Source organism: Nerophis lumbriciformis, linkage group LG27, assembly GCF_033978685.3.
Source record: "Nerophis lumbriciformis linkage group LG27, RoL_Nlum_v2.1, whole genome shotgun sequence".
In the NCBI taxonomy this organism is placed as follows: domain Eukaryota; kingdom Metazoa; phylum Chordata; class Actinopteri; order Syngnathiformes; family Syngnathidae; genus Nerophis; species Nerophis lumbriciformis.
Window position 1 is genome coordinate 29542958 of NC_084574.2, and position 27886 is coordinate 29570843.

General features: G+C 39.6%; 2 protein-coding genes across 4 annotated transcripts in view; one reads left to right on the top strand and one right to left on the bottom strand.

The window, feature by feature from the left end:
* lrpap1 (low density lipoprotein receptor-related protein associated protein 1) overlaps positions 1-6757 on the top strand; it is a 32631-nt gene extending 25874 nt beyond the window's left edge. Inside the window, exons 7-8 of the mRNA XM_061988207.1 lie at positions 6159-6335; positions 6418-6757. Coding sequence (XP_061844191.1) covers positions 6159-6335; positions 6418-6486 — 246 coding nt within the window. The 3' untranslated portion in view covers positions 6487-6757. The remainder of the gene's footprint in view (positions 1-6158; positions 6336-6417) is intronic.
* Positions 6758-9496: 2739 nt separating this feature from the next.
* Positions 9497-27886, bottom strand: part of dok7b (docking protein 7b) — a 51456-nt gene continuing 33066 nt past the window's right edge. For 2 of the 3 annotated variants that reach the window (XM_061988204.1, XM_061988206.1), the window contains 7 exons: positions 24499-24609; positions 22015-22793; positions 21095-21163; positions 17488-17533; positions 17292-17405; positions 17020-17187; positions 9497-12081 (listed from right to left, as the gene is read on the bottom strand). In XM_061988204.1, coding sequence (XP_061844188.1) covers positions 11897-12081; positions 17020-17187; positions 17292-17405; positions 17488-17533; positions 21095-21163; positions 22015-22793; positions 24499-24609 — 1472 coding nt within the window. In that variant the 3' untranslated portion in view covers positions 9497-11896. The remainder of the gene's footprint in view (positions 12082-17019; positions 17188-17291; positions 17406-17487; positions 17534-21094; positions 21164-22014; positions 22794-24498; positions 24610-27886) is intronic. The other variant, XM_061988205.1, reaches the window with a different exon arrangement.

Genomic DNA, 27886 nt, shown 5'->3' on the forward strand with positions numbered 1-27886 from the left:
TTCTTGAGGAGGCCCAAATCTAGCAGAGGGTCTGTGTGGAATGGCAGCACAATTTCAGTGTTTCCCTCGTTAAGTTTTGAATAATTCTGACCTAAATAGGCTTTGACGTCCTTCAAGCACTTGACTAGGGGTGCCAGGGTAATATTGTCTTTTTTGGATAGTGACAGGTATATTTGGCAGTCATCCGCATAAAAATAGAAGATCCCTGACAATTTTGATATAAGCCTCTCCAGCGTAGTGCCCCCGACACCCACACTGTGTGTGATGAGGAGGTCAGCATCAAGTTGTATGTCTATTCTGCTCCTTCCCTTCATGTTGATGTACTCCCACTCTCTCGAATGCTTGTATACCCCTTAGAAGACAAAGACATTTATTGGCCAAGCTGTACAAAGTCATTGACACAGCTTTCACATTTTTACTCACAGTTGATTGATCCGCTCCTCCACTGTCACCAACCTTGGTAAGAAGGCCCAGATGCATAGAAGCGCAGGGCAAAGAAGACCTGTTCTTCCACAGACAGACCGTGACTCCTTCTGGTTATGCATTTAAGGTCTGGCTTGACAAGGCCTGCAGTGTATTTGATATTAGGATTCCCAGACCAAAACCTCATTGGTGTATTGCTCTACTGGTTTTGTACATTCAACATAAACCCTTCTGTTGTATTTTCTCCTGCCAAAATGGTAGTGGTGATGGACTATACCCCGCCATGTCAGTGGCCCTGTGTAAGTTATCTGAGAAAAGCTGAATGACAAGCTGATAACTTGTAACTTGTTCTCTATCAATCAATCCTACCCATGGCCCAGTTCAAAAGTTGTAATCTAGATCTAAGTTATCAGAATTTTGACATTCCCTCATTTGGCATTCAGGATCCCATAATCCGTTTTACGTTTATCATAGTTGTTCAAAGCAAAGTTGATCAGACTATTACAGATCCAAATTTTTCAACATTACTAAATTCCGGATCAGTACTCAACTTAGACTTCATGTCAAAAAATTGAACAATAGCCAGCATGGGGCCACTTAGTGTATTTATTATAAGAAACAAAAAGAAAACGTAGCAATTAGAAATACCACATTTTCAGTATCTGTTTACAAGCTGTCCCACAAATAGTAAAAAAAAAATATATATATATACATTTCATGAGCTTCAAATTTAAACTTAAAAAATCAACCTTTAAACATAAAATAACAGACATTCAGTTTTCTTCTTCTGAAGAATGGCCAAGCTTTGCTTTCAGAAGAAGGATCTCAAGTTTGACTTTGGTTTGCTGCAGTTTAGTGAAAGTAATTTGTTCCTCTGCCAGGCGAATCTGTACCGCTGCTCTTTCAGTTTCTTGTTGATGAAGTGCCCTATGGGCATCATCATCCTTATCTTTGTTTGGCAAAGGACGTTTTAAGCCTGTTTGACTTCCTTTTGCAGTGATTACTGATGCACCTTCTCCCACAGAACTAATCCCAGTTTTTTCTGCATCAGTGGGAGATGAGTCACTTTCTTCTGCAACACTCTGAATTCCACATAGGGCTGGTGAATGCTCCCCACCAATAATGTCAAAAACCAAGTCAGTGTATTCACCTCTCTTAAAGGACTTGTTGCCTGTCTGATGGTTTTTTACCTCTTTGTGGTCCTTTTCTGGCCAAATCCTGCAGCATTTACATTCCGTGTGATTTCATTCCAAACATCTCTTTTCTTCTTGTTGGTCAGTTGTCCTCCCTTTGTACAACTAAAACGTCCTACTATCGAGGCATAATTATGTCTAACGCCTTCTAGTAGTGCATAGGTCTCTGCCATGGTGAAATTAGATCCTTTTGACTCCATGGTTCCAACTGTTTGCTGTGGTGCACAGAGGCTATATAGGCCCTGGGCCCAGTTGTTGAAAGGTAATCTTATTGGAATTTGGATAATGGATTGGATCAGATCTTGAAAATGGGTTGTTCAAAACCAAAAATGTATTCTGAAATAGGATTAGATCACATAATCCAACCTTGGTTTTAATCAGCATCAAGCACTGTGTTGTTCAAAACCTTCTAGTAGGATTGGAATAACCAAAACATCCGGATTATTCTGATCCCAGTAATTTGTTGGACTCACAGAGGATCTCAGGAACCAATATATATATATATATATATATATATATATATATATATATGTATGTATGTATGTATGTATATATATATATATGTATATATATATATATATGTATATATATATATATATATGTATATATATATATATGTATATATATATGTATATATATATGTATATGTATATATATATGTATATATATATATATATATATATGTGTGTATATATATATATATATATATATATATATATATGTGTGTATATATATATATATATATGTGTGTATATATATATATATATATATATACATACATATATATACATATATATATATATATACATACATATATATATATATATATATACAGTATATATTTATATATACAGTATATGTATATATATATGTATACACATATATATATATGTGTGACAGTTTGACCCCACACTGTCACTGTTCACCTTTTGACACTTTTTGGGATTTCAATAAATGTTTGTAAACTGTTACCAACTGCGTGCCTTTTGCCATCCTTGATTTGAAAGTCTGGTTTGCAAAGGTTACATTACATTCAACCGAGCCGGGGTGTGACATATGGTGGCAGTGGTGGGATGGCAAGCCGCAGAGTTTACAAACATTTATCTGGCAGAGGGCAGGCCAGAACTGGTTTGAGATCCCAAGTGTCGGAGGTGGCAATGACAGAGGAGACTGATGAGATGGCTGGTCGAGGGGCCACGGCGATGAGGCTGGACCGGACGACTATGGCTGAGGAGCATGAAGTTGGATGGAACACCGAGGAGTCCGAAGAAGACGTCAAAGGTTTTGAGAACTCTGGGGCTAGGCGTAAGCAGCATAGGAAGGGGTCTAGGAAGGCTAGGTGGTGAAAGAGTGTTAAGTGAACCTACCCTGGTTAATATGTTCCAAGACTTTTTGATTGGACAGCAACGTAGGGAAGCTGTCCTAGTTCGTGAACTCCAGGAGTTAAAAACTGTCTGTACAAGGCCTAGCCTAGATCACTCACTCACTAACCAAAATGCTAACCGTACTCCTGACAATAGTTGTTGTGAGCAGTCGCCCAAACCCAAACCCAGAACTCGCTCACATCCAAATCTTAGTCCTCAAGCGTCGCCGTCCAGAGATTCCTCGCCACCTGACCATCATTTCCGACAAGGCCCAAAGATGTTCCCTTTCCAGCAGGGTGAGGACATCGAAAACTTTCTTGTCCGTTTCGAGCGCATTGCTCGCACCTGGGGCTGGCCTCAGTCTGACTGGGCCTGCCGACTTGTTCCACTCTTGACCGGTAAAGCTCTGGATGCCTATTCTGCGATGGACGAAGATGCTTCCAACGTTTACACTGACCTTAAAGAAGCTCTCCTTGCTAAGTTTGATATCTCTCCTGAGACTTATAGGCTCCAGTTCCGGTCAACCTACATTCCCCCTGGTGAATCTCCCAAGGAGACTTACAACAGACTCAAAGGTCTCTACAGAAGATGGATCAAGCCAGAGCAGCGTTCCAAAGAAGACATCGCAGAGCTTTTCATCCTGGAGCAAATGATTCGCTTGCTGCCCAACGAAATGAAGACTTGGGTCAAGGAACACGAGCCAGAAGACGGACTTACTGCTGCTAAACTTGCAGGTCAGTACTTGAATGCTCGTAAAGGACTCCGAATGCCAAGGCAGCAGAACAACCGTGTAGCAGCTCAAGGTGCAGCCGACCTGTCACACCAAAGAGGTGTGCAGAAAGCAGGTGGTTACAGCACCTCAGGGGACAACAGACCGCTCCCGAGACAGAGTCCAGTGAAGGATCTCATCTGCTACCATTGCCAACAGCCAGGGCACCGAGCCCCAGTCTGCCCCTTGAAACAGAAGACCTGGTATGACCAAAAAGCACGTCACAGGGTGCTACAGCCAGGTCAAAAGGACATGCTGTCGCTTCCAACCTCGCGTCATAAACTGCTGGCCCAATGGAAAGGTCCTTACTCCGTGGTCAGACAAGCTGGTCCAGTCACTTATGAGATCTCACATCCAGAGAAAGGAAAGGCATCCCAAGTGTACCACATCAACCTTCTGAAGGAATGGAAGGAGAGGAAATCCTCTGTGGAAGGAAAGGATGTCCAGGCCAGTCAATTACCTACTCAAAGCAAGGAGTTGCAAGAGGAAAAGGTGATGCTGGCACGGGAAGTGAAAATGGAGGATGATGTGGAGGAGACAGATCTGTCCATGCTCACTACACCACAGAAACCTGATGTAAGTCACTTGTCTGCACAATCTGCCCTTAAATTATTGCAAGTGTGTGAAGAATTCCCAGTATTGTTCAGTGGAAAGCCAGGAAGAACTCCACTAATTGAACATGTCATTCATTTAAAAAACCCAACACCTATCCGTCAGCGCCCCTACAGAGTGTCTGAGCGGCTGGTGGAGCCCCTCAACCATGAAATCCAAACCATGCTGGATCTAGGAGTGATTGAACCCTCAAACAGTGAGTGGTGTAACCCCATAGTCCTCGTTCCTAAAAAAGACAACACAGTAAGAGTATGTAATGACCTACGCAAAGTGAACGCCGTTTCTAAATTCGATGCTTATCCCATGCCCCGTATTGATGAACTTCTTGAGAAGCTCGGCAAAGCTGTGTTCATCACCACCCTTGACCTGTGTAAGGGATACTGGCAAGTCCCTTTAGAGAAGGAGTCAAGGGAGTACACTGCCTTCCGTAGACCAAAGGGTCTCTATCATTACACGGTTATGCCGTTCGGACTCCATGGAGCCCCCGCAACATTTCAGCGGCTAATGGATCGCATTTTGCAGGGGTGTGGCCAGTTCTCTGCTGCCTATCTCGATGATGTGGTGGTTTTCAGCACTTCCTGGAAAGACCACCTCTCTCACCTGCGTCAAGTCCTGCTCCGGATCCGTTCTGCCGGGCTCACTCTTAACACCCAGAAATGTGAGTGGGCCAAAACTGAGGTGTGTTACCTAGGTTACCATCTTGGCAACGGGCAGATACGTCCTCAGGTGGACAAGGTGAAGGCTATCCAAGACAGTCCTAGACCTCGGACAAAGAAGCAGGTCCGGTCATTCTTGGGGCTTTCCGGGTGGTACAGAAGATTTGTGCCCCACTTCTCTACCATCACAGCTCCTCTTGTCAAGCTGACAACCACAGCATCCTCTAATCCAGTCAAATGGACAGACACATGTGAAACTGCCTTCATGAATGTCAAAACTATTCTATGCTCTTCCCCGGTCTTACAAAGTCCTGACTTCAACCAGCGATTCCTTGTTCAAGTTGATGCCTCCAGTGTGGGCCTTGGAGCCGTTCTAGCCCAAGGAAAGGAGGGCGAGGAACAACCGCTTCTATATCTGAGCCGTAAACTGCATCCCAGAGAAACTAGGTACTCTGCCATCGAAAAGGAATGTCTTGCCATCAAGTGGGCATTGGACAGCCTACGTTATTATCTTCTGGGACGGACCTTTGATCTGGAAACGGACCACCGGGCATTGAGCTGGATCAACTCCATGAGGGATAAGAACTCCCGTGTCACCAGATGGTACTTGGCGTTACAGCCTTATTGCTTCAACGTTACACATCGAGCTGGCAAAACTAACTTGCTAGCTGATTACCTGTCTCGTCTCCCTGGACTTGCTGTCGCTGGAGAGGAGGGAGGTAATGTGACAGTTTGACCCCACACTGTCACTGTTCACCTTTTGACACTTTTTGGGATTTCAATAAATGTTTGTAAACTGTTACCAACTGCGTGCCTTGCCATCCTTGATTTGAAAGTCTGGTTTGCAAAGGTTACATTACCTTCACCCGAGCCGGGGTGTGACAATATGTAAACAAGAGGGTTTGCAGGGGGAGGAGCGAGGCGGAGTCTGAAACACTGGTGACTCTAAGCCGGAACATAATCCAGGTCTCAGCATCTAAACTGGCAAAATACAACAAAATGTTTGCTTGGAGAGCATGGAGACGTATCCAAGTATAAGAAATGTGTAAATCTTATTGATGAAAGTTTCTATTCAGTGTCCTATTTCTTCTCTCATCACTTCCAGAGGTTTTTGAGCTTTTTCCCTGCCTTGTCCATTCAGGAGGAGCTGCATCACTTTGAGACCAAGGTGGAGAAGCACAGTCACTATCAGGAGCAGCTGGAGCTTTCCCACCAGAAGCTGCAACACGTGGAGGCTTTAGGAGACAAGCAACACATCAAGAGGAACCAGGAGAAGTACAACACGCTGGCCGAGAAGACCAGGGAAATGGGATACAAGGTAAACAATGGACTTTCTCTCTCGTCAGCACATTCAAGTGAACGGAGCGCCAGAAAGTCACTTTGATGTGTCTTTGTTGCAGATGAAGAAACACATGCAGGATTTAAACCAAAAGATCTCAGGTCAGGGTCTCTCCCATAATGAGCTGTGAGACCCTCAGCACCTTCTTACCTTGCCAGTGGAGGATCAATGAAGTCAACATCTTGCTGCCTGCTTTCCATCTCATTCTTCCAGCTCAGTCGGCACTGTAAAAGTCATCTCTCTTTTTTTTTTTCTACTTTTCTAGTATTTTCTTGTTGATTAGTTTCAAATGAATCACCAGTCTGTACATACCATTTGATTTTTTTTTAATGAATCGGTTCTTTTTTTTGTAATAAATAATTAGTGCAATTTCAATAAATATATTTACATGTGGCTCCGTACGCAATAGTAGCAATTAGTTATGGAAATTTCAATTTCAAATTTTCAATTCAATAAGGATAGCCCCAACACAAATACAAAAAAAAGTGTTAGAATAAAACACAGAAACACACTGTTTTACCACTTCTCCTGCATCCATACATACATAATACATTGCAATTAGAGATGTCCGATAAATGCGTTAAAATGTAATATCGGAAATTATCGGTATCGTTTTTTTATTATCGGTATCTGTTTTGTTTTTGTTTTTTTTTATTAAATCAACATAAAAAACACAAGATACACTTATAATTAGTGCACCAACCCAAAAAACCTCCCTCCCCCATTTACACTCATTCACACAAAAGGGTTGTTTCTTTCCGTTATTAATATTCTGTTTCTTACATTATATATCAATATATATCAATACAGTCTGCAAGGGATACAGTCTGTAATCACACATGATTGTGCGTGCTGCTGGTCCACTAATAGTACTAACCCTTAACAGTTAATTTTACTCATTTTCATTAATTACTAGTTTCTATGTAACTGCTTTGATATTGTTTTACTTTCTAATTTATTTATCTTATTTTATAAAATGTTTTTAAGTACCTTATCTTCACCATATCTGGTTGTCCAAATTAGGCATAATAATGTGTTAATTCCACAACTGCATATATCGGTTGATATCGGTATCGGTTGATATCGGTATCGGTAATTAAAGAGTTGGACAATATGGGATATCGGCAAAAAGCCATTATCGGACATCTTTAATTGCAATACAATACAATGTTAGGAGCAGCAGGATACGACTGCAAATTTGAGCCAAGGAAAAAAAATCAAACAATAACATTGTTCATAAATGTACTTAAATCTGATATAAAGTCGTGCTTCTAAAGCTTTTTTCACCAAGTACCCACCAGGAAAATACATGGCACGCCAAGTACCATCATAATGACCAACAATAAAATACAGTAGCGTAGTAGGCCTAACTATTCATTAAAAACAAGGCATTATTAAATAAGTATATTTAATATTTTGGCCACTGTAACATTACACACAGTTTAAACAGTTGTTTGAATATTGGAAAATAAAACTATGTACTTTCAATAAAGGGATTCTTTGACGTACCACTAGGTGGAGCCGGTGTAACACTGAGAATCCCTAATCTAAAGATAAAAATAATAAACTAAAGAGAAAGAAAGATTAATATATTTTAAAGTACATTTTAGTGGCTGCAAAAAATGAATTAGTCATACAGTGTGTCTGAGAGACTGGAGCAATGTATAAAAGCAGTTTTAAGTACAATGGAACATTTAAGTGGATACATTGAAAATAAAACAAAAGTGACACCTGGGTTTAGGATAGGCCAATGAACAGACTTGTACATAAGATAATGGTGAGTACTAAAGGGACATCTCAAGACAAATCTGCACAAGGAGTTGTATAAAATATTGAAAGGTTTGAGGATAGAGTTGGTAGTGGTTTGGTAGACGACAGCATAATCCAGTATGGGAAGTAACAATTGTGGAAAAAAATATTTTTCCAACTAGAAATGAAAAACAATTGATTCATTTGTAGACAGACCAAACAGCCATTAATTCTCACAAATAAAATCAATATACAGTACAGGCCAAACGTTTGGACACACCTTCTCCTTCAATGCCTTTTCTTTATTTTCATGACCCATTGACGATTGTCACTGAGGGCATCAAAACTATGAATGTGGAGTTATGTACTTAACAAAAAAAAGGTGAAATAACTGAAAACATGTTTTATATTCTAGTTTCTTCAAAATAGCCACCCGATGCTCTGATTACTGCTTTGCACACTCTTGGCATTCTCTCGATGAGCTTCAAGAGGTAGTCACCTGAAACGTGTTTCACTTCAATGGTGTCATAGTTTTAATGCCTTCAGTGACAATCTACAATGTAAATAGTCATAACAAATAAAGAAAACGCATTGAAATGAGAAAGTGTGTGCAAACTTGTGGCCTGTACTGTGTGTTTTAAATAGTAAAATCAGGGTCCATCCATAGAGTAGACCAAGGTATTAGAATACATTCATTCTTTCTAGTGGACGTCCATCGCTAAAATGAGTAAGCAATTCAGGTAAGTGAAATAAACCATATTTTGTACTTAACAGCATACGTCATGATTTTTTTTCCATATTAAGAATAAACCTATTGTTATTGAACCATTGTTGGATAGCAATACATTTTATTTTTAAATTATATTTGATCTGTTATGTATCGGAATTGGAATGTAAATAAGAGAGATAAACATGACAGAATGAGCAAAGTTGAAGTAAATCACTAATTGTGATTTGTTTGATTGTAATTGTGAGTGAGTTAGACCTGCTCAGTGGCCTAGTGGTTAGTGTCCGCCCTAAGATGGGTAGGTTGTGAGTTCAAACATACCAAAGACTATAAAAATGGGACCCATTACCTCCCTGCTTGGCACTCAGCATCAAGGGTTGGAATTGGGGGTTAAATCACCGAAATGATTCCAGAGCGTGGCCACCGCTGCTGCTCACTGCTCTCCTCACCTCCCAGGGGGTGATCAAGGGGATGGGTCAAATGCAGAGAGTAATTTCACCACGCCTTGTGTGTGCGTGACTATTAGTGGTACTTTAGCGTTTAACTTTGAATTAAACTAGGGAAGCAAAGTGGACTTAAAACGGAACCTTGTGGAACACCGCAATCAACTAACCTTAGACTGGATTGACAACCATTGACATAATGATACCGATTTTGACGATGAGTTTTACCAGAGAAGTCCAACATGAAGATAATGGTCAACCATGTTGAAAACTTTTGACAAATCAAATAGAAATTGCACCTGCAAGTTGACCAATGTTAGATTAAAAAACGAGTTGAGTTGTAGTTGTAGATGAATTAAGTCAATTGACGAAAAAAATGTGCACAATTACAGGTAATGAAAACTGCTCTAATTATTTAAAACGAATGAGTGTTCACCTTTAAAAAGAGGATAACGAACAGAGGAAGCCTTGAAACAATGAAATGTGTCTAACCTCCACCCAGTGGCCATAAAGGTGTGCACGTGTTCGCCTTCAGTCTGTTGACTTATTGTCTTCCTTCTGTTGGAATTCACCTAACATTAAAACCAAAAAAAAGTGAGTGAGTGAGGAGCAGAAAACCTTGCACACATTTCTAATAAAGTCGGCAACAACATACATTTGAAAAATATATTTTAATATAGTTGGCAAGAATTAAAGCATTTGCTATTTACAAGCCTTGTCAGGGAAATGTGTCCCCGCGGTGACACCAGCAAACGGCTGCTGGGAAAGTGGCGACTTCCTGTGACAAGGCATCATGAGGTTCCCCCTCAAGACAGCCATAAAAGTAAATTGGCGTCAAATATTAGCCGGTTTGTCTCAATACCATCAAGAGGGGTGGGCAGGAAATTGGATCACACGCGTGCGCCGTACAATTCATCTAGCAGGCATGGACTGCTGTGATGAATACTGATCGCTCGCTCCGCTCCACTGCATTCATCACCACCTGACACATAACTCTAACACTGTGAAGCTCTGATGTGGAATGATTTCCTCCAAAAAGTCAAACATACGACACAATTGAGGGCCCATGGGTCTGCTTTAGTGATGAACGATACAATTCCACACAATGTCAGCTGGGGGGGCGAGGCTTTAACAGGCACGCCGTTGAAGTAAATTCCGGCTAAACAAATTAAAGTGGAAACATTTCAATAGTTGGCGCTTTCTGCTCAGAGGACCTCAGCAGATGTAGAGGACCATACTGCCAAAAAGACAAAATGTCCTGCTGAGAACCCCTGTCTTCTGGTTTATTTATTTTAGTCAAAGTTACGGATAAAAGAGCCAACAAATGTCCACTGCAGAGGACGCTGCTTCTAAAGGATATATCATTATAAGGTAACACTTTAGTATGGGGAACATATTCTCCATTAATTAGTTGCTTATTAACATGCATTAGTATGGGGAACATATTCTAAGTAACACACACTTCATTTAGAGTTATTTGGGCACTAGGGGAACATATAAGGGTTAGGGCAGTGTTTTTCAACCTTTTTCGAGCCAAGGCACATTTTTTTCATTGGAAAAATCCCGAGGCACACCACTAGCGGAAAACATAAAAAAATTAAACTCAGCAGCCGATATTGACAGTAAAAAGTAGTTCTCGTAATTGTTGGATATAAATGCAAACCATAACCAAGCATGCATCACTATAGCTCATTTCAAAGTAGGTGTACTGTCACCACCTGTCACATCACGCCGTGACTTATTTTGAGTTTTTTGGGGTTTTCCTCTGTGTAGTGTTTCCTATTTTGTTGTTGATTGTCATGTCACGTACGGATGTACTTTGTGGACGCCGTCTGCTGCGCCACACGCTGTAAGTCTTTGCGGTCGTACAGCATTCTGTTTTTGTTTACTTTGCAGCCAGTTCAGTATTAGTTTGGTTCTGCATAGCCTTTCCTAACCTTCAATGCCTTTTCTTAGCGGCACTTGCCTTTTGTTTATTTTTAGTTTAAGCATTAGATACCTTTTTACCTGCACACTGCCTCCCGCTGTCGTCTGCATATTGTGATCACGACAAACAATGTTACCGACATCTACAAAGCAATTAGCTACCTGCTGCCACCTACTGATATGGAAGAGTATTACACGGTTACTCTGCCGAGCTCTAGACAGCACTGACACTTAACAACAACACATTATTTGCGGATTATAATCACTGGTGTGCAAAAAATATTTTTAACCCAATTAGGTGAAATGACATTATCTCTCACGGCACACCAGACAGTATCTCACGGTACACCAGTGTGCCGCGGCACAGTGGTTGAAAAACACTGGGTTAGGGTTACTAATAAGCAATAATTCTGAGGTTATTGAGGGAAGACTCTTAGTTAATGGCTTACTGGTTGTATAATAAGGCCATGCAGAATAAGGCATTAATAAGTACTTAATAATGACTAATTAAGAGCCAATATGTTACTAATTTGCATGTTAATAAGCAACTAATTAATGGTGAAATATGTTCCCCATACTAAAGTGTTACCCATGATAAATACTTGGATTGCAAACTTATAAATTCCGATCTAAGCATCCACACAACACAAATCCCACACGTGATATTCTTCATGTTGTACTTGGAATGGCTTGTTCTACGAGGACTTTGGAATACGAGGGAGTTGCGAGAAGTGACGTGTCATCCAAGTCAGCGTGGTGGCCCTCGCCGCCTGCTGTCCGTCTGAGTCAACTGGCAGCCCCGAGTGTGCTCCGCCGCCACTCTTGGAGACGTTTCCATGGCAACGTTGCTGATGAGGGTGAACCTGATGGATCCTTTCTTCTGGGTGGGCGGGACAGAAGAATCATGATTAATAAGTTCATTACTTTTACATTCCTTAGGGATTTCCTGCCAAAGCTACTTTTTTTTTTTTTAAAGAACCAAACTGTAAGCCTTCACAAAATGTATTTTGTTATTATAATTATTTAATTGTTAAAGGGGACTTATGATGACTTTTGTCTCCGATCGCGGGATTTTGGGGTCTTTTTTTTAACACTCGCTCATTTGTTAGGTGACAGATTGACGGCCGTACTTTTGTCTGGCATCCCACACGCTGCGGTTATTCCTTCTCGTTTCATGCCCTTCCACCTGCCGGGATGTCTATAAAATAAATACTTCCCTGTTGATTTGTCCACAACATTTGAGTTTGAATTTGTGTTCATTTGGAACATGCATGCATGCATACAACATGATACATCACAATTTCCAGTTCCTCTATTCAACATGTTCGAAAAGGTTATTTAATCCTTACATCTCCATACTTCCCTTACATACTGTGTTGAAGTATGGGGGAATACTTACCACAACACAATTCATACTCTGATCATATTACAGAAAAGAGCAGTGCGGATCATTCACAATGTTGGTTATTTAGAACATACTCATAATCTGTTTATGCAATTAAAGTTGCTCAAATTTGATGACCTTGTTAAATATAATACATTAATAATCTTATATGGAGAATTTAACAAATTATTGCCGCCTAATCTACAACGTTTTTTTTATAAGACGAGTGCAGGCTCATAACTTGAGAGGCTTTGGATATTTCTTATTGCCGAGAGCTCAAACCACTCGCAAACGTTTTTGTGTGTCTGTATGCGGAGTAAAACTATGGAACAAACTGGACTTGCAACACAAGCAATGCCAAACTATTAATCGATTTAAACTATTATACAAACATGGGGTCTGGTTCAAATATAGAGATGAGGGTCTTTAATTTGACCTGCTGCTGTACTCTGTCTCAAAGTGTTAACATGTGCTCAATGTTTCCTTACCATTGTTGCTATGTTGTCTATTACCATTGTTGCTATATTCATTATTCCTACATTGTTGATACAAATTATTGTTACAGTGTAATAATTATTGTTACCTGTGGTAATGCCACAATGATACAACATCTGTATTATAATCCTTGAACAAAGTAAGAGTGAAACTCATGTGAATAATCACTGAATAGAGAACTGGGGGTGGGATTAAATACATTATCTTCTTCCCACTCCCTTTCAGGCAAAACTGGACAATCATGCATTACATACTATACATTACCTTTTGCACTATAATAATTTATATTATTATGTGTTGTCAACTTTGTACTTTATGTCATTGCCTGAAATAAATAAATAAATGAAAACAATTAATGAATGAATCCTATCCCTTTTCCTTTATATAGCCGTTGCTAAAACTTTTGTTCACTTCATGTTCTCAATGTATTCACAATATACTCCATAAGTAATAACAATAAAAATAAATACATAATAATTAGTGAAGTAAGTTATATTTCACATGGTGATATAAGTAAGATTATCTAGAAAATGAATGGATGGATGAAATAAATTCTGAATGTTTATCATGGGTCTTCTTTGTACTTCTTGAACATTTTACACAGGACTGGTTTGTCAACATTCACCACTGAGTACATGTTGGATGATCCAATGAAAAAGGCTTACTATGAGTATTATTTATATCTAATGGTGGCATGTGCATAACAACACATGTGCAACATGCAGTGACATAAATGTTGATAAAAAAGACTGAATCGATGGGATAATGAGCGAGTGTAATCTAGATCAGGGGTAGGGAACCTATGGCTCTGGAGCCAGATGTGGCTCTTTTGATGACTGCATCTGGCTCTCAGATAAATCTTAGCAGACATTCCTTAACACGATAAGTAATGAATAATTCCACTGGTAATCATAGTGTTAAAAATAACGTTAAAAATATAAAACATTCTCATGCATTTTAATCCATCCATCCATTTTTCTACCGCACCTGTTCAAGAAGTCGCATTAATGGTGAGAAGTATTCTATTTATTATTGGTTAGCTTCAGAATAACAATGTGATTAAAAATAATAAGAGACTTCTTATACTCTAAAAATGTTGGTCTTACTTAAAAATGCACGCATTTAGTTGTATTCAGTGTTAAAAAATATTATATGGCTCTCACGGAAATACATTTTAAAATATTTGGCTTTCATGGCTCTCTCAGCCAAAAAGGTTCCGAACCCCTGATCTAGATCATTCTTATTTGCGTTTGTGTCTGAAAGAAACAAAATGTACATATTTACACTGCAAATCATTTGCTACTTGCCAAGACTAAAAAATGTTTATCTCGAAAGTTTCTTAATTTTAAAAGCGAGTTACTTATTTTTAGTCATTGACTTTACATCACAACCTTAATTTCCCCATAAATAACTTCTGTCTTTTCGAGTCAAATGTTTTTTAAATTGGGACAATAACTATTCGAGTAAGATATTTTGGTTTTTCCCACATAGAAAATCTTAATTCTGCAACATCCCAAGGACGCTAAATTCCAGAATTCCAAGTTCAATGCTTGATTTCAAAATAGAATACTTTTTTTCTAGCTTTAAAGTCCTGCTAATTTCTAGATATGCACATCTTAATTTCGGATGTCTTATCAAGTGGAAAGATAATTTCACTAGTTTTTTTATTTTTTTATTTTATATTTTGTCAGCTCTTTTTTGCAGTGTAACAATTTTTACAAGATTAATTATTTTTTTCGAGAGAGAGTGTGGCACGGTTTCATTTGCAATCTAAAAGGAACACAAACCACATATGCGGAGAGTAGGTTAATAAAGTGACTGGAGAAAAAATAACAGCAAAGCAGATCCAATAAAGATCAAAGAACACAAGGAATTGTTTTTAAAGTTGATGAAAATCAACAACGGTCCTTTTAAGTTAAAAAAACAACATTGATGAAAATGTCAAAACCAGCCTGTCTTTAAAGTTAAAGACATACTTACCGACTCAGTGGCCTAGTGGTTAGAGTGTCCGCCCTGAGATCGGTAGGTTGTGAGTTCAAACCCCGGCCGAGTCATACCAAAGACTATAAAAATGGGACCCATTACCTCCCTGCTTGACACTCAGCATCAAGGGTTGGAATTGGGGGTTAAATCACCAAAAATGATTCCCGGGCGCAGCCACCGCTGCTGCCCACTGCTCCCCTCGCCTCCCAGGGGGTGATCAAGGGTGATGGGTCAAATGCAGAGAATAATTTCGCCACACCTAGTGTGTGTGTGACAATCATTGGTACTTTAACTTTTTAACTTTAAAGCAAAAAACATTTTTGGACTCATCATAAAGCTTATTGGGTTCCTTATTGGCCAATAGTCAAAGTGTTGTGGCACTCGGTAGAAGCATTTTTCTTGTTTTCCATATTTTTTTTCTTATACTTGTTTGCAGAAACAAGTAGTGATGACAAAGGGTTGATGGTACAGGTAATTGATCTCTGCCATCATAATCATCATCATCAAAAACATCTATAAATGTTTTTGAAAATAATCTTTTTCTACATTTACAACTTTTTCTACATTTACAACTGTTCAGACGTATGAATGTTCTACATGATGTAGAAGTAGCGTATCATGAAGTTATCCCTGCGTTCTTTTTATGTCACTACTAAATCTCCAGCACTGTCGAGTACGAGCATCACAAGTCCACACTTGCACTCTAACGGGAAAAAAAACATAACTTGTCATATGTACTTATTATTTCCATTATATACTTAAACAATTGTGCATCGGAAAAAACTGACATTTAGTTTTTATGCCAAATCGCACAATCCTAAGCTAAAAAAAAAGCAAAACAGTAGACTATTGTCAAGGTTGCTCACAGAGTTGACCTAACTTGTGTTTCGCTGCACAATGCTTTGCACACGCTCAAACCTTATCAATATTTATCCAGGAGAAGAATGCAGATTTACCTTGTACACAACTTGTTATTTTTGCACCCCACTGAGTTCCAATATCATATTTTCAAAGCTTGTGAATAGTAATGTGCACGTTAACCTCAAATGTAGTTGTGTATTATTATGATAAAAATCCCCTCAACTCCCCCCAAAATGGATTAACTCGCTGGAATAAAAAAAGACAATATAACATACATCCATAAACGTGGACACATGTGAAAAAGTGCAATATATTTATCTGTACAGTAACCTATTTATTTATTTATATATGCACCTTATTGTTTTTTTTATCCTGCACTACCATGAGCTAATTAAATGAAATTTCGTTCTTATCTGTACTGTAAAGTTCAAATTTGAATGACAATAAAAAGGAAGTCTAAGTCTAAAGTATTCATATACAGTGCATCCGGAAAGTATTCACAGCGCTTCAGTTTTTCCACATTTTGTTATTCCAAAATAGAATACATTCTCTTTTGTCCTCAAACTTCTACACAAAATACCCCTAATGACAATGAGAAAGTTTTTTTTTTTTTTTTTTTTTTTAGAAATGTTTACAATTTTATTAAATCACATGTACATAAGTATTTACAGCTTTTGTCATGAAGCTCAAAAGTGAGCTCAGGGACATCTTGTTTCAACTGATCATCCTTAAGATGATCCCACAGCTTAATTGGAGTCCACCTGTGGTAAATTCAGCTGGTTGGACATGATTTGCATTGAGCAAAGGCTGTGAATACTTATGATTTCTTAGTATTTTTTAAATTTGCTAAAATTCTAAAAAAAAAAAAACACAGTCATTATGAAGTATTGTGTGTAGAATTTTGAGGACAAAAACGAATGTATTCCATTTTGGAATTGGCTAAGCCTGTAACATTACATAAGGTGGAAAAAGTAAAGCGCTGTGAATACTTTCTGGACGCACTATAGATTGAATGTACTGTAGTAGTACTGTACATGCAGAAGTAATTCTCTACACGCCCACAGTACATGGTAACATGCTCTACTTATGTAATACCTGTGACAGGACAGCTGGGACTGGAAACTGGAGATAAAGTAGGCTCCTGCAGGTCTGGCTCTGTCAGATCCATGTTCGCTTTAGCAGTTGGGATGTTGACATAATTGAGAGGGTGCTTAGTGTCCTGCGAGGCAGCTGCTGGAACTTCACTTATAGACTGGAACGTGCCTGTCGGTGAAATACACACAGTTCCTTGAATGCTACTACACTATTGTACAAGCAGGTACTACACTACTTGTGTATACCGTTGCCGGTACAACTTTTACTCTTACCGCATGTCGACTTTGGCCTGGCCATGCTCAGTGTGACAGGGGAGGCTGGAACAGAGGACCGATCTACATCCTGACTACCATGGTGTTCTTCTCTCACACGTCGTAGTATGGAGTCTGCATGTTGATGTTACACATACATGTCACACACACACACTTCATACTGTCACAGCCACATCACACTGTTGCACGAACACACCTGGTGGATCTGCAGAGGGCCATGGACTTGAAGAAGAGTTGCCAACCTGGGAAGCAAACGTCAAATTTTCTTATGGTTAAAATTAGAGATGTCCGATAATATCGGACTGACGATATCGGCCGATAAATGCTTTAAAATGTAATATCGGAAATTATCGGTATCGGCTTCAAAAAGTTAAATTTATGACTTAATAAAACGCCGCTGTACGGAGTGGTACACGGACATAGGGAGAAGTACAGAGCACCAATAAACCTTAAAGGCACTGCCTTTGCGTGCCGGCCCAATCACATAATATCTACAGCTTTTCACACACACAAGTGAATGCAATGCATACTTGATCAACAGCCATACAGGTCACACTGAGGGTGGCCGTATAAACAACTTTAACACTGTTACAAATATGCGCCACACTGTGAACCCACACCAAACAAGAATGATAAACACATTTCGGGAGAACATCCGCACCGTAACACAACATAAACACAACAGAACAAATACCCAGAACCCCTTGCAGCACAAACTCTTCCGGGACGCTACAATACTACAATATAACCCCCCGCTACCCCCCCACCCCCGCCCACCTCAACCTCCTCATGCTCTCTCAGGGAGAGCATGTCCCAAATTCCAAGCTGCTGTTTTGAGGCATGTTAAAAAAAATAATGCACTTTGTGACTTCAATAATAAATATGGCAGTGCCATGTTGGCATTTTTTTCTATAACTTGAGTTGATTTATTTTGGAAAACCTTGTTACATTGTTGAATGCATCCAATGGGGCATCACAACAAAATTAGGCATAATAATGTGTTAATTCCACAACTGTATATATCGGTATCGGTTGATATCGGAATCGGTAATTAAGAGTTACCGGAATATCGGATATCGGCAAACAAGCCATTATCGGACATCTCTAGTTAAAATATATATTTCTGTGTTCCTTCGCGACCCCTAAAGGGACAAGCAGTAGAAAATGGATGGGTTTGTACTGCTGACAATTTTCAAGCTAGTGATGAGAACACACTTTTTATACTGACTCGTCTCAAAATGTGATCTGTTCTCCCATTGCCATGAAATATGTGAGTAACTATACTAGACTTTTGTCTTTGTAAATAGCGGTAGAAAATGGATGGATGGATAATGTTCATGATGCACCGGCTCAAAACAAGGAAGATACTGTAGTGCTTCTGTTGTTGTCATGGTGACCCCTTCATTGTTTCTTAACCCAACGAGCGCCCACTTGAGGGCCAAAAAAACAATATCTGTTTCTCAGCGGTGGTCCGTATGGGCCACAGTGGTACTTAGTTGTAACACTTTTCCACCACCTGTGGCAGTAATGACAATATCAAACAAACAGAAGAAGTCTGGAGCTTAAGTGATAGAGATGTTTCTTAAATGCAAAAATTATGACTAAAGTGGTAACGCTGTATTTTATTTGCACTTTCATTTTATTTACAGTTTATTTAAGAAACATATATTGATATTATGTATTTATTTAGAATTTATTTTAGCACTGTGCACTTGTATTTTTTTGTTTTTTATGAGTCCCTTTCTAGCAGTATATTTGATTACTATATATATTTTTGTAATCAGCCAGACCCAAGCCTTGAAAATAATCTTTGTGATTAACACATGGTTTCATATCATTTGACAAGGTTTATAAGTGTTTGATTTATATAGGCTAGTAAGGTCTTACTAGCCTATATAAAGCAACCATTTATAAATACACATCAGTAGGCTAAATGAACCTCTTCAACATTTGACAAGGTTGTAATCGGTAAGTAGGTTAGATATAATTATTAAATATGATTAAAATCAGGAGCAACAGGCTCTTCCATAGTGGAAAAGTGGGCCCCAAGGTCAAAAAAGGTTAAGAACCCCTGTTCTATAATTCTGGTGGACAAGCCAGGACACTTCTTATGTTGTGTTAACCTGAGCACTGCTAATGTTAGTGCAATGCAAAAAGTAACGCCGTTATTACTTTCCCTGTAATTGATTACATTTATGAAGGAGTAACTCTATCTCTAATCATTTACTTTTTTATATTTTTTTAAGTAATTTGGCCAACACAGCTTAAAAGTACACTGCAGTAGTCAATCGCCACACTGCGCTTAAAATTTTGCGTCTCTACTCTATAGCGGTTTTTCAAAATATTTATCAAAAATATTTTCTTTGCTGTTTTGCATTTTACAACATTTATATTATTAGTCAAAAATATGCCTATTTAAGGGGACGTTTTTTTTTTAGAAGTTTGCACATCATTTACAAGAACACATGGTTTTCCCCTTTCTGTGTTCTAAATAGTAAAAAAAACGGTTAGTACGAGGCGGCTAACAATGCAGGTAATGGGGAGTCATTTATTTCAGTATTTTTTTAGCCATTGTTGAACCACGAGCGCCTTATAGAGTATCGCCAAACAAGATCTGTTTCTCAGACGTGGTCTGTATGAGCAACAGCCGTACTTATTATACACTATTCCGCCACTTGTGGCAGCAATGGCAATCTCAAACAAACAGAAGAAGTCTGGAGCTTAAGTCATACAGATGTTTCTTAAATGCAGAAATTACGATTAAAGCGGTGAAGATGTATTTTCATTTGCGCTGAAGTTTTATTACCATATTACATAAAAACACTACAAGGCTTTCACAAAGTCTGACATTAGTGGTCGCAAACACAGGAGGTTGTTGTTGACGAAAGTAGTTTAAGTTGCTATGCGCTCTGTGACATCAATGCGCTCAGGAAAGAAGTGCCAGTAATAGTATAGTAAATATCACATGGTATCATGGATGTGTCTGTTACTACATTTCATCACAGCATGTATATAAAACATTTTTGGATCGTTATAACAGCACATTATAGGCTAAATAGATGATTCCCCATTACCTGCATTGTTAGCCGCCTCTTACTAAACTAGCAGGGTTTTTTTTTTACTATCGAGAATGCTCAGAAAAAGGGAACAACGTGTGTTCATCAGCCACAATCCTTATGTGATTGTTGATTATGAACACATGTTTTGGGGCAAAATACCCCCAAAAAAGTGCAGCAAGGAAATGTTATGTATTTTTGGCCTAAATTAAGTATTTTCAGATTGGCTAAAGGAACTTAAAATAACAAATCTAAGGTACTTTGTTAATATTGCACAGCAAATCATTATCAAACAAGTTGCAGTATTTTCACAGGTTAGTGGTTGTCTTTATAAAGTATGTGTGCGTATGCGTGTGCACATATATTACTGTACAGTAAGTCACATACATTACAATACAGTATAACTTATTTTCCATTATGTCCACTATATTGGCCAAAAAGAGTGTTAATGTGATCATAGGGTTGTTATTTCATGTCCAGAGGGTTCTAACAATGTTAAAAAAATATATATATTTAGAATGTCATAAACAGTTTTGTTATGCTGTTTTGATTTATAAATAAGAATTCCTATTAACCGTGATACACTTCACTGTACAATAAAAACTGTAGCCCCCAAGAAACACTTAATACTTCCTTGAAAGCACAGCACAATTGTCACGGTTTTATTCTCGAAAGCAACTTTACTTATGACAGACGGTATTGTTTTTGACGTCATGCTGAAGTTGAATAAGTAACTAAAAATCTTACCTGCATCATTAAACTCTTTGCAGAGCGCCACTGCTCAGGTGTGATGTAGTTATCGAAACCATGAAAGCACTGTGCAAAAACAAGAGTCAAGTGAAGAATAAGTATTAATACTGCGGCAGCTGTTCTCTTTACCCTTAATAAATAAAACATTGGAGAAGTTTGCACTCTTATTTACCAAAAACTAAGTAGTTTCACTATCGCCAGACTGAATTATTGATACTTCAGAGTGAAGAAAGTGAAAAAAAAAAGGCCATTAGTAATTCACTCAACATGGTCACACTCTCGAAGGGTTTCTGCTGGTTTCATCACTACTCATTAACTATCTGACCCCCAGCTGCTGTCAGAGCATATAGACATACATCTTACATACACCCACACGCACTAGATCAGAAATCACAAGACATGCGGCTGTCATGACAAAGCTCTCACAACTCCATCGGAGGACTAATCAATCACAAGGTTAATCTAGTTTTCACCCATTCACACTCCAGGAGAGTTTAAGGGTCTCCAATGATCCACTCGTCGATCAACGATCCACTTGACGTCCATTGCACCGGTCGCCCGGGGAGGGGGGGTCCCCTCCAAGTTTTCTCATTGTAGCCCATTGGGTTGAGTTTTTCCTTGCCCTGATGTGGGATCTGAGCCAAGGATGTCGTTGTGGCTTGTGCAGCCCTTTGAGACACTCATGATTTAGAGCTATATAAATAAACTTTGATTGATTGAATGAAACTAACATGTTTTTGGACTGTGGGAGGAAGCCAGTAGGAACATGCAGGATCCACACAGAAAGGACAGTGCTGGCAGATGTAGAACACATTGTTTCTGTAGTAGAATTGTTTAAAAAAAATCAGACAACTAAATAAAAATAAAAAACTTGCTGTTAAGTGAATATTGATGTTGTTGTAGAACATTGAGTTTACCTGTGTTTCTCCCAGCACAAACATCGGCTGAGGGGTAGACGTCTCCCCACTGCCTCCAGGGGGCACACTCTCACTGCCCCAGGAGAGCGAGCGCTGCATTGAAGTCTGCCGCCCAAGTTTCGATGCTGTTGAGCTTCCAGTCACTCCTTGGTCCTGACTTCTGCGCCCATCAGCACCCTTAACAGCTGACGTGTTCCTCATGGTCCAGGTCTGGAGGAGACTCCTGGGAACATCGTAGCGCGGGCTCGAATTCTGGCACTCATCACTTTGGGAGGCTTGAAAGCTGCACCTCGTGGCACAAAATGGGCGAATGGCATGCTGCAGGAAAGGTGTGGCCTGGCAAGGTGAGGGAGGAGGATTTGGGGGAGTAGGAGCAGGCAGACTGGTCATGGAGCCAAACTCCTCTCCCGCAACCTGAGGGGCCATGTCCAGACTTCCTGTATAGGAAGAGAAGCTCCCTGAGCTCCCGGTCGCTATTCCAATGCCGCTGTCTAACGAGCTCTGACGCCCGCTGTCCAGGAGACCCCGAGGATGGGGCTGGGTGGAGGACGCAGCTCGGCATCCCATTACAGCAGCAAAGAGACGGTCATCTGAGCTGGTCAAGGGCCTCAGCGTGGAAGAGCTTGACGCCGTCTCACTGGAGTGGTGCAACTTCACAAACGGCTCCACCCACAAAGGAAGCCTGCTTCCGTAGCTTGTGTCCGATTGGCCTGAAGAGGAGCTGGAGATGCTGCTGCGGTCGTCCCCGGCGACAGATGTGCTGCAGCTGTAGGTGGAAGCTGAGGACAAAGCCATAAAAACCTGTTAAGTGATGTATTCATTGATAAAATACTTGTTTCATATTCAGCACACAAGCTTTTAAATGATAAGGTAACGTGCGGAGTTCCTCAGGGTTCGGTTCTTGGCCCTGCACTCATTAGTATTTACATGCTGCCGCTAGGCGACATCATACGCAAATACGGTGTTAGCTTTCATTGTTATGCTGATGACACCCAACTCTACATGCCCCTAAAGCTGACCAACACGCCGGATTGTAGTCAGCTGGAGGCGTGTCTTAATGAAATAAACAATGGATGTCCGCTAACTTCTTGCAACTCAACGCCAAAGAAAACGGAAATGCTGATTATCGGTCCTGCTAAACACCGACATTTATTTAATAATACCACCTTAACATTTGACAACCAAACAATTACACAAGGCGAATCAGTAAAGAATCTGGGTATTATCTTCGACCCAACTCTCTCGTTTGAATCACACATTAAGAGTGTTACTAAAACGGCCTTCTTTCATCTCCGTAATATCGCTAAAATTCATTCTATTTTATCCACTAGCGACACTGAGATCATTATTCATGCGTTCGTTACGTCTCGTCTTGACTACTGTAACGTATTATTTTCGGGTCTCCCTATGTCTAGCATTAAAAGACTACAATTGGTACAAAATGCGGCTGCTAGACTTTTGACAAGAACAAGAAAGTTTGATCATATTACGCCTATACTGGCTCACCTGCACTGGCTTCCTGTGCACTTAAGATGTGACTTTAAGGTTTTACTACTTACGTATAAAATACTACACGGTCTAGCTCCGTCCTATCTTGTCGATTGCATTGTACCATATGTCCCGGCAAGAAATCTGCGTTCAAAGAACTCCGGCTTATTAGTGATTCCCAGAGCCCAAAAAAAGTCTGCGGGCTATAGAGCGTTTTCTATTCGGGCTCCAGTACTATGGAATGCTCTCCCGGTAACAATTAGAGATGCTACCTCAGTAGAAGCATTTAAGTCCCATCTTAAAACTCATTTGTATACTCTAGCCTTTAAATAGCCCCCCTGTTAGACCAGTTGATCTGCCGTTTCTTTTCTTTTCTCCTCTGCTCCCCTCTTCCTTGTGGAGGGGGGGGCACAGGTCCGGTGGCCATGGATGAAGTGCTGGCTGTCCAGAGTCGGGACCCGGGGTGGACCGCTCGCCTGTGCATCGGCTGGGAACATCTCTACACTGCTGACCCGTCTCCGCTCGGGATGGTGTCCTGCTGGCCCCACTATGGACTGGACTCTTACTATTATGTTGGATCCACTATGGACTGGACTCTCACAATATTATGTCAGACCCACTCGACATCCATTGCTTTCGGTCTCCCCTAGAGGGGGGGGGGTTACCCACATATGCGGTCCTCTCCAAAGTTTCTCATAGTCATTCATATCGACGTCCCACTGGGGTGAGTTTTTCCTTGCCCTTATGTGGGCTTTGTAACGAGGATGTCGTTGTGGCTTGTGCAGCCCTTTGAGACACTTGTGATTTAGGGCTATATAAATAAACATTGATTGATTGATAAATGTAAGCATATATGACTCATGGAACGTTGTCACTTGACTGAGAGTATAAAAGCGGCGGGTAAATAAAACATAATTTGCTCTACCTCTCAAAGAGAACACATAGGTATTGAGTTTGAATTGTGGATATAATGATGTGGACAGAATACAAATGTACCTGTGCTGCTTGCTAGGCTGCAAGTCGACAGCATGCTGAGTCTTTTCTCCAGCTCTGAAGTCTCCTGCTTGATCCGATCTTCTGTTGATGCTGGCTCAGTGCTGAGAGTCTCTGCTTTTGCATTGACACAGAGAAGAACGCATGACTTATGAAATTGTGAACAATAAGGACAAACAAAGCGGATTAAAGCTACAGCGGACGTTACACCAGTAAATTGTTAGCCGTGTTATCTGAGAGACAAAAGCCACACCTAACAACCCATTTTATTTTTATAGCGCAAAACCAACGTTTCTTATCCGTTACCCGTTTTTGTGTATTTGGGATTTCAGTAATTCCCCAAAATTTTAAATCAAACCATATTTATTAAACAATCTCCCTTTGTTCAAAACTTGCTCCAAACGAGCTGTTGTGAATTCGGGGCTTTAGACGTACTTTGCTTTAGTTACATCAGCCAATATCCCCATATATGGTAGACGTTTACCCGCTGAGCTTTGCGCAAGTCAGCCATTTTTATTCAGTTGAAAGTCCAAAGTTGTACTCAGTAAGTTCCTTATTTTTCCTCTATCCTCTTGTTGTGGGACACACTGGCTCGGGCATGCACATGCATGCTAAAATCTTCTGCTGCTGCCATTTCTAATAAAAAGTATGATATACAGTACAGGCCAAAAGTTTGGACACACCTTCTCATTCAATGCGTTTTCTTTATTTTCATGACTATTTACATTGTAGATTGTCACTGAAGACATCAAAACTATGAATGAACACATGTGGAGTTATGTACTTAACAAAAAAAGTTGAAATAACTGAAAACATGTTTTATATTCTAGTTTCTTCAAAATAGCCACCCTTTGCTCCGATTACTGTTTTGCACACTCTTGGCATTCTCTCGATGAGCTTCAAGAGGTAGTCACCTGAAAGGGTTTTCACTTCACAGGTGTCATAGTTTTGATGCCTTCAGTGACAATCTACAGTGTAAATAGTCATGAAAATAAAGAAAATGCATTGAAATGAGGTGTGTCCAAACTTTTGGCCTGTACTGTACTTTCAACGTATATCTGTCAGTCGACTCAATATGGAAGTGCTAAAAACTAAAACTTGGCTAACAAGAAGAAGACACAGTCTATATGGAGGCTTGTAAATATAGAAGCCCACAAAACGGCGCATTCTGAAGAGACAGTCAAAAAGCTGTATGCAAAATGTTGACCAAAGCACCATGATTACATGTTATGTCGGCCACAAGGAAGTGTTTTAAATGTAGAAAAAAAAATCATAACATGACCTTTTTTAATAGTGGTGATGTAATGGTGGAATGTGTGACACATTTGCAAAAAGTAAGTAAAAAAGTGGGTAAAAAACATAGATCGTAATGTTTCGCACTAGGGCTGCATCATTAATGGACATTGAGGTTTAAAGTAGTCCGATTACGTGACCAAGAGGCTGAGGGTTTGGTTGTTTTTTATTCCGCAGTCACCAGTCTTTCAATGACAGACATGTTCGCCAATCAGAATTGATGAGCCCCGCAGCACTTCGTTTCTCGCTTCAAACGGGTAGAAAGACGACTCACGTGATGGCGATAAACAAAAAGACAATGTCCGACATAGTTAAAGTTAAAGTACCAATGATTGTCACACACACACTAGGTGTGGTGAGATTATCCTCTGCATTCGACACATCCCCCTCACCCCCTTGGAGATGAGGGGAGCAGTGAGCAGCAGCGGTGGCCGTGCACGGGAATCATCTTCCAGCTGAGAAAAAATAATGCACTTTAAGATGTTCAATATTTTTTTAAGTTACATTTTTACTTACAGAAAGTTAATTTAATTTTTTTGTTTGTTTATTTATTTAGAATAAAAAAAGTTATTTACCTTTCAATTACAGTACAATGATGAACAATTCTACAGTAAAGATAAATAACTTTACATCCTTTTAAATGGTTACAGTACTTTCATTTTATGTATACAATATAAAAATCGCAAATGCCGGTAGTTTTTTTTCTCAAAATCATGCAGCCCTATTTAGAGCTACAAATTAAATGTTCTCTGCAGCAGACCAGCTGTGTTATAATGTGTTTATGACTGAGGGCAAACAGATAGCAGCAAATCGATTTGTGGCGGTGCAAATTCAAGAGTGGCAGGCTGCCACATTCATAATGAATATATGGAAAACACTTATGTTATAAAAATACACTTTAAGTGTCAGTAAGCTCTTCCTATCACATTCCACAAAACAACACAAAGGTGTGCCAATGTGAGTTACTTTTCATGTATAGTTTGGAAAGCATCTTCACATTTTTGTATGTCAAAAATATTAGCATAATATTGTCCAATCATTATAGCTGAGATGTGCCTAAATAACCTCATGTCAGTCCACTAAACTAAATTCCAATCTAAAAAAAGACCAAAGGAAATGTATCAAGTACCGATCTTGGTGCGTGTTGAGAGTGTTTACTATGCTGGTCATTCCAAGAGGCTTTTAAATCTAACATGCCAGAAATAAGTCTACAGTATCATCCTTTATAACAATAACTTATTGTAAATCACTGCTAACAAAAGATTGAATTCATGTTTCTACAAAATGGATATTTCTGATTATGAACTCAGAATAATGTTAACCTGAGCATGTGCGTGCTCATGTAGATTGCAGTGGGTCAGAGTGTTCAGTGTGTGTGTGTGTGTGTGTGTCCGTGTGTGCCTAAGTGACAACAACCCAATCCTTGGATGTGTGCCTGTGTTCTGTAACAGCTAATGCCTAACGTGCTGAAGCCTAGTTTCTTCACTACAGTACGAAAGGTGTCAGCTAACATCCTTCCTAACATTGCTAGTCTATGCTAATTATAACAGCAGTGAATGCTGTGAGGCCCCCGCGGTAGACGTCCTTTATTTTTTACTTAAGTTCGGGTAGTAAAATGTGAAAACAGCTCACGCTGGTAGTTAGGTTGAAAAGTACACCACATACTGTATCTGGTACACCTACAGTACACAATCTGATCAAATATAATGCAATAATAAAACATATATGATAATATATGGTATGCATAAAATGTTTTGCCTTCATAATAATGCACAAACTTATTGAAGTTGTCAGAGCGATAACAACCCATAACCATGTTTTTATTGTAGGTGCAATTTGCTGCTTTTATACCTAATTTAGCCATATGAAATGGGCAAAACATTAGTATTATTTATGTTGGCAAAACATAAAAAATGTAAATAAATAACAAATATAACAGAAAATAATAATAATGAAAGCTGCAAGCAGCGCTGAACAGACATTCGACCACCTTGTAGACTTGGGGTAGGGAACCTTTGGCTCGCAAGCCAGATGTGTCTCTTGATGACTGCATCTCTGGCTCGCAGATGAATCTTAGTGCCTTTAAACATTCTCATGT